This window comes from Fulmarus glacialis, unplaced genomic scaffold, assembly GCF_000690835.1.
Source record: "Fulmarus glacialis isolate BGI_N327 unplaced genomic scaffold, ASM69083v1 scaffold2541, whole genome shotgun sequence".
Lineage (NCBI taxonomy): Eukaryota > Metazoa > Chordata > Aves > Procellariiformes > Procellariidae > Fulmarus > Fulmarus glacialis.
In genome coordinates this window covers 18,752-26,603 of record NW_009193222.1, presented here as the reverse complement: position 1 = coordinate 26,603, position 7,852 = coordinate 18,752, and the positions used below count along the sequence as shown (strand labels likewise).

General features: G+C 42.8%; 1 protein-coding gene across 1 annotated transcript in view; it reads right to left on the bottom strand.

Moving 5' to 3' along the window:
* Positions 1-3,926: 3,926 nt before the first annotated feature.
* Positions 3,927-7,852, bottom strand: part of CTNNB1 (catenin (cadherin-associated protein), beta 1, 88kDa) — an 8,579-nt gene continuing 4,653 nt past the window's right edge. The window contains exons 11-16 of the mRNA XM_009587358.1: positions 7,740-7,852; positions 7,437-7,587; positions 7,225-7,346; positions 5,961-6,021; positions 4,987-5,207; positions 3,927-4,698 (exon numbers count right to left, since the gene is read on the bottom strand). Of these exons, the coding sequence (XP_009585653.1) occupies positions 4,999-5,207; positions 5,961-6,021; positions 7,225-7,346; positions 7,437-7,587; positions 7,740-7,852 (656 nt within the window). The 3' untranslated portion in view covers positions 3,927-4,698; positions 4,987-4,998. The remainder of the gene's footprint in view (positions 4,699-4,986; positions 5,208-5,960; positions 6,022-7,224; positions 7,347-7,436; positions 7,588-7,739) is intronic.

Here is a 7,852-nt window from a genome sequence, read left to right as displayed (position 1 = left end):
TGGGGTTTTCTTCTTTTGTAACTAATTTTCACTCTATTTTGTAGCATTTCAGCATTAGATGGACTAGACAGCTCAGTTGCTGTCTTTGAGTCTGCTTTTCTGGCTTCCTCTGATTTCTGTTATCTATAAATTTCTGTATTCGGAAAACCACATGCTACAGAGCCCAGAATAAACAGCGCTCTCTCTTATTTGACACAAGATGCTCAGTAGACCAAATTCTAGCTGATGCCAATGACGAGTGTGTTGATATGTTAGGGTAAGCCAAGTTCCTTTGCTGTGCCGAGCTCACGGATTTCATTTCACCTCCTCTCCTTCTTTGGGGAACACATGTCCCTATCCATTTGCCTCCAAAAGAAACTGGGAGGGATTCAGCCTGGATCTTGGGGCTGTAATAGACTCAGGCATGGATAAATTGGCATCGGGCAGGCAGGAGAAGCCTGGGGTTAGCAAGCTTAATCAGCTTTAGCTGAATGGCCATTTTGTTTATGGAGGTTATGGATGTTCTGCCATCTCCCCAGATTGCCTCATGTGGCATCTTTCCCAGAATATTCCTTGTGACCTAATAAACTTGGTCTCCTCACCTGTGCTTTGAACCCTGTTAAGAAGCCTCTCTCTATCTCATGCAGAACTGGAAACATTTTAGAGAAGGCTACAACCGAGATCCTGGATCTAAGCCATCCTCCGAGTAGTCTAACTCCCAGGCCTTTCCGCCCACATACTATCACTGGGTTGAAGTGATTGAGGAATGTTTTTGCTTTGCTCATTTTTTACAGACAGGTTTCTAATCTTTCCCTCTGCCTGTGTGGCAGAAGGAGGATACGAGCCAAGCAGTCACGTGCCGAGAGAGGGGCACTGCTTGGATTGCAAGCTGCTTTCGGTGCTCTCCTGCTGCCGTGTAGCAGCCGCGGACTGCCAAACTCCTTCTCTGCGATACATCCTCAGCTAGTCAGAGCAGGCAGTTTTGAGGGTGACACATAAGCAACCCATTCTGCTTAGTAGCTGTGTGGAATCAAATCTGCACTTTAAAATGTGGGATCGTAGCCATTTATTTGTCAGTGAATGCCAAGATGCATTTGTTTCAGATAACTAAATTTTGCGGTTTAAACTGCTGCTCAGTAAGACATAGGCTTACCTAGTGAGACTGATTATTTGGCTTTCCTGGCTAGCTCTGCGTTCCCCAAAATATGGAGTGTCGGTAGGTATTTGTTATTAGCAGCAACCGAGGAAGTTGCAGACTGATCTACTGGTGTCCTTCCTAAGCTAAAGATGAGGGATGGTAGTCTATAGAAAAAGACTTGTTTCTGAGTACTAGCAGTAATGTGTTAGAGCCTCTGTTCCAATGCTAGAAAAAACATGTGTTTCCAGAAGGAAAAATTAGACAAAATATGTATAATAAAAACTTAGGTGAGGAAGCAAAGGGAGAAGATCCCACCATTCAATCTCAAACCTGCAGAGCTGTGTGTGGTGGGGCAGTCGGTCCTCCTTGCAGGAGGTGGGCAACATCTTGAGTGGAACTGCCTCCTTGCGTGGAGCACCACTGCGTTAAGAGGACTGTATGTGTGAAAACACATTTTTCTGTCAAGCTGAAAGTGTGTGTGTGTGTAGATTCATGGGGGACAGGACAAATTATATCTTCTTTTTACAGAGGAGACCGAGTGAGGTAGCAGTTGCTGTGAATTTGAGCTGAAATTCATTTTTATACAAGAGTTGCTACAGGACAGAATCACTAATTCCATGTTGCTGCTTAACAGAAAAGCGGGGTATACAGTGCAGTTAATGGCTATTAAGGATTTTCCAGCATAGATGAAGACAAATGTGGGATTTGAACAAAAAGTTTTCCCCTGAGGACGTCTAATAGAGGTTACTGTTTTTAATTCCTAGCTCTCATGCTGATGTTGCTGTTGCTTCCTTGGCATTTGAAATTCTGAGAACGGTGGGACATGAAAATATCAAGAGTACCAAGTGAACATTTTTGACCGGCCTACTGAACTGCGCAAGCTGTGTATGCTGCTCAGCACCTCGTTCCTGCAGGGACATCTTCAAATGAGCAGAGCAGACGTAACTAATTTAGCAAGCCGAGCTATAGCTGTGTATGGCATATGCGTGACTTTGGGAGGCTTCAGGGAGTTTTGGGGGTTTCTTTTTTGTTTAGTTGGTTTTTAAACCCCTGTAAGGATGAACTCTTGATTACTACTTTACCTTGATGGCAATATGTGATGTAGCTCAAATATTTGACAGCCAGAGTTTGAAAAGTGTAAATTGAATAAACAGTATAGTTATTTCACAATCTAGACATAAAGTGTTTCACTATTTTAAGCTGCTGTTGGAAATGTGCCTGTATCTTTTTTTTTTTTTTTTTTTTTGACCTGGTGAATGCCTTGGCTGTTCATTTTAAGGGGTCACCTCAAGCCTATGACTGGCAATACTCTTCATCTCGCGCAACCAGAACCAACCCCTGTGATCACACAGAGGCTGTGTGTGTATGTGACGTACACACAACAGATTTTCATCAGGTTTTTTGCCCAGTAGCATGGGGTTTTTGTGCGAATGTGTGCCCCTGTTGCCTAGCACGGCACAGCTTAAGCTGCATTGGTGGAGTGTCATCCTCAGCCGCCAACACTCCTGGCTGGAGCTCCTCTTTGAAAATAGACAATGAGCCTGGCAGTTTGTCGTCTATCCCCAGTAAAAGTTGATACTCTAGGAAGGGTCCTCTAGAGCTAGCAGATGCCACAGCATGTAAAGAAGTTAAATTCCTTTTCTCCCCATGTCCCCTGAGCGAGCATAGTGTGGCTAAGTCTGGTACTATGACCATTTCTTCTTTTTTAACATTCATCTTCCCAAGCAACAGCAGCATGTTCCTGCCGTGCCTACCAAACACGGGTGCCTTACTGAGAGTTGCTGCTACAAGCCTGCTCTTGGACAGCCCAGCTCTACAGAGCACCTGGAGGCAAGCAAACACCCCTAGGTAAACAAACTGATTTCACCTTGTATGTTTTACAGGAATTGTTTTCTTACATTACTTTAAATATCACTATCTCTTTTTCATAGCTTAACAGCTGGAATTAGAGCTGGAGTTACAGAAAAGGGGAAAAGCTAGCTGGTGGCTATTATTTGGTAAAGTGTTTTATAGTAACAGTCTTCTAGTGGGAGTGTGGCTGAGAGGAACAAAGCCAAATTACGGGGTGAGACTTGCCCCTCTGCAGTTGCAGTTCCTTTGCTCTGCAAGTAAAAGGAGTGCAGTCTGTTTTGTAGCTTTGTTCAGCTCTCATCATCTTGGGATCCTAACCTGAGCCATGATCCTTTGCAGCCAAGACCCCCTCTAGTCCTGTCAGCAAACTGCTGCACTGAAGTAGAACTGCCAAGGAACATTTGCTCTCTGTAGAGGTTGGCAACAGCTGCACCATGCAGATGTGCACAGTCTATGAATTAGCCAGCAGTTTAAGAACTGCTTTCCTTGCTTCCAACTACACAAGAGAGGGCAGTTACACACAGGTCATATCTCACACAGTAACTGAAGACTGAGGACACCTGAAGATAGGTTTAAGCTACTGGACCAGTAAGCACATCTGAAGAGAGCTGAAGCAATACACTATTATCACTTTTTGAAGCCCGGGAGGTAAGTGTGGCTGGCAGCCAGGCACAAAGTTGAGGAACCTGCCAAAGCAAAGTGGCAGCAGGTCAAGGGGAAGAATACTGCTCCGAGGACTGCAGTAGAAAACCATTGTCATTAGGACTTGGGGCTCTAAAGGGCAAGTATTCCTCACTGGGACAAGAGAGGTGAATGCTTTTTGGTTTCCTCCTCTGAAGTACTGAAGTTCTTGTGCAATCCCAGGACAATTTTCAGAAAATTTGTAAGCACACAAATATACTTTATGATCTGTAGTCACACAAATATACTTTATGATCCGAAATAATTTGACACAGAGTGAATTAAAAGTTTACTTTAATTTTGAACCATTTTATAACTGCATTTTTCTCATGAAGCATCTGTATCACAGCAGGCTACAATAACTTTGGGATAAAAGGCAACTGGTAAACTGTCCAATACAAGGTTCCAAATAAACAGTTCTTACTGGCCCCTACCCAGACATATCCCAGATAAAGTTTTTGATCAGAAACATGAAATAGATCCACCTGCTTATTTTAAGCATATTAAAAAGGAAACTAATTGGACCATTTCTATTTGTCTAGTTTTTTTATACAAAAAGGCTACACAATGTTACACTTTATTCAGAATACAGTTAGAGCGATTATGAATTAGTGTTCTACACCTTTACTCAATCCTTAAAAATTAGAAACTGCTGTAGCATATTCACTATAACTTAATACTACAAGAGACTTTAAAAAAAACTAACAATTACTGCGAAAAGAAAGGCTACTTCCAAAGCAAGCAAGGTCAGTACCATTACAGAGATTTAAAAAAAATAATAAATTTTTAACAAGCAAGGCTAGGGTTTGATAAATTCCATCTTGCAATTCATTCTTGTGCATTCTTCGTTTCTTGAATCACTCCCAAAATCCATTTGTATTATTACTCCTCGACCAAAAAGGACCAGAACAAAAAGTTTACTTCAATTGTTCCCATAGGAAACTCAGCTTGGTTAGTGTGTCAGGCACTTTCTGAGATACTAGCCCACCCCTCGAGCCCTCTCAGCAACTCTACAGGCCAATCAATGCAAGTTCATTCAGATGATACAGCTGCAAAGAGAAAAAAAATAGGTGTCAGCATTCCCGAGGAAAGGGCTGTTTTCACATATTAAGGCTGCATGAAGCCAGTGCACAAGACATTACAGTTAATTACTTCCACACTTCATGGCAGAAGTCAGTTTGGAGTGTGCTGATCGTGTGTTTCCAGAGCGTTTATCCACTATTTGGCACACTGGGTCCCAATTGGGCCAATCCCTCCCTGCCAACCAAGTCCTCAGTCCAGTCATCTGTTTTTCCTCTTTTTGTTTTGTTTTTAAATTCAAGGTTGGAGCTTCTTACCTAAAGGATGATTTACAGGTCAGTATCGAACCAGGCCAACTGATTACTGTCACCTGGAGGCAGCCCATCCATAAGGTCCTGGGCATGGCCAAGATCTGGCAGACCATCAACTGGGTAGTCAGCACCAGGGTGGTGGCCACCCATTTCATGTTCCATCATAGGGTCCATACCCAAGGCATCCTGACCGTATCCGCCAGAGTGGAAAGAACGGTAGCTAGGATCTAAGAAAGTTAAAGGTGGCAGAGGGAAAAAAAGCATAATGTTAACAGATGTTAGATGCATCAGAAGCTGCAAGTATAAGTGTGTGAGAAGATCTTTGTAGCCATCTAATTTTTTTTCTAGTTCAGCCAAGTTCAAAACAATCTGTTGCCTGCCCTTAATGGCTATTCCATTGTTCGAAACAGCCTTCCAGTACGCTTCTGCAGACAAAGCACACTGCAGTCAGAAGCACGAGCAGATTCCAGCCAAGCCATTAGTCTGCACAATCAACAGTACTAAAATTCAACAATACTGCAGCAAAACCAGGCTCCAAGACTGTAGACTTGCCTCTGAAAGCCTAGTCAAAAATAGCTTAGAATCCTTAGGGATAGGCTTGAGTTCAAGTCTATAGACACTTACAGACTAATACATTCAATACCAGCTTTGTTTTAAAGAAAAACTGCACTATTGGAATTGTCAAGTCCATTTGTAAAGAATTTAAAAGATTTCTGGAAACAACAGCTCAGCGGGAGATTCCCCCACAAGACTCAGACAAGAGACACCAGTTTTGCACGTTCATACAGCTCCCATTTCAGTGCTGCCGGTGGTGTTGCAGAAACTGGTTATTTGAACTGGCAGTTCCCCATCTGCCTGTCAGTTTGCAGTAACCTTGCTGAAGAGTAATTCACTCTTCGCTCATCTGCAGTTCTCCTTTAAAATCTATGACTTGACTTCATCCAACTTAAGTTTAGTCAAGGGGAATGGAGGAGACATACCATCTGGGCGGTATCCAAGAGGTTCTCCCTGGGCACCAATATCAAGTCCAAGATCTGCTGTCTAGATGTACACAAAAAGTTACAAAACAGGTTTAATGCCAGGTCTTTGGGCCAGCACTAGTAATTCTGAGTTTTAGAAGTTTTGAAGCTTGCCCCAGATCCCTTTTTAGCAATTCTTCTGCAGTTAGCACTGCCGCATGGTACGTCTGTGAACATAAAATGCCTTTTTATCCAAGCATCTGCACCCAATATACAACAGCTAGATGTAGGCATAGGAATCCATAGGTCACTGGAAGGAGGGTTCTGTTTGGGAATGAAAAACATGGGGCAGGTCTAGGAACACCTTCTCAGGTACCCCTGCCCAACTCCTGCAAGTCAGAGATTCCCAAGCCAGCAATAAGAATGTTTAAGAGTTCTGAAGGGACCTCCCCCAGTTTGTCCAATTACAGAAGTAATTGCCTGTCTGTAGTGTAATTGCGTAACTCCAGTCTCAAAGAGATATTCCAATTTAGCTTTTTTCCACATTACTGTGGTAGATACAGATTTTAGGACAACAGAGAAGTAAGCACGGAAATAGTACAAATCAAGGGCTACTGTCCTTTATTTAGTAAATACATACAAGGTAAGACAAGCTAGGCTCCTGAATCTTAAGAATCTGGGGGAAGACAGAGACTTAGTGAAACCTTCCCTCTACACTCCATGCAGACAGTTTGTTTTCAGTCTCAATTCACTGTGTAGCCCTTTAAGCATGAAAAAAGGCAAAGTGTGATAATCAGCCTGCAAACATATTCAAGTCTGAGAGCTCAATTCTAAGGAGAACACAAGTTGCATCCCCACCCTGAGATTATTAGTCCTACATCGTTTGCTTCATAGAAGCCTCACAGGGTATGTTTTATGTTTATGCTTCCCTCATATCACTCATGCCTCAATTTTTGCATTCAGAGTTCATTAGGTTCTGACCAGCAGCACAAAAATGTACAAAGTTCTTCTATACAGCTTTGCACACTAATGAACATAATGGGAATTATAAACTTTAGCAAGCAGTAGGGAATGGACTCTTCCTATCTGCAAAGGAAGAAGCAGCTCTAAGGCTGCTTGTCACAGGTTCACTGAACCTGAACACATAGAGAGAGTCAAGAAGGTACAGCCATGTGTAAAGCTGGACCTGTATCACTGATGGCATCTACACTTCCACTACGGGAAGGAAGGAGGACTTGGAAGCAAGGTCTCCCCAAGAAACCATTAATACAAAGACGCAACTCACCTCATTCCAAGCCATTGGCTCAGTCCGGAACAGAGAGCTTGTCAATTCAACAGAAAGTCGCTTCTTATAGTCTTGTGGTTTGTCCTCAGACATTCTGAACAGCACTGCAGCTGCGTATGTTGCTATTGAAAAGAAAAGTGATTTTAGTAGAAGTTGAGTCTTCTACAACTTTTCTAACACAAGTATGAAACTCATCCTTTAAGTTCACTTACCAACACCCTCATTCCTAGAATGAAGCAGTTCCGTTAAAGGGGCAGTTGCGCCTTCAGCTTCAATTGCTTCAGCTGCTTCCTTGTCTTGAGCCAGTTCACAAAGTACACCTGCAGCTACTCTCTGGATATTCTCAATGGGAGAGTACAACAACTGCAACCAAAACACAAGGGTTTCTTTAGCTCTTCTACTTGAAAGGAGTTCTTCGGCACAATCTGACTTAGCAGTTCTACCAAGGAAGCATGAGAGCCATGTTACCAGTTTTTCTAGTATGTACTATAGCATTTTCTGGAGCTCTTGCTTACCTGCACAAATAGTGGAATGGTATTTAGACCCCTGATTACGATTCGATTATGAACATCACGTGCAAGAATATGCAGGGCTCCAGTGCAGCCCTCGACAATTTCTTCCATACGCA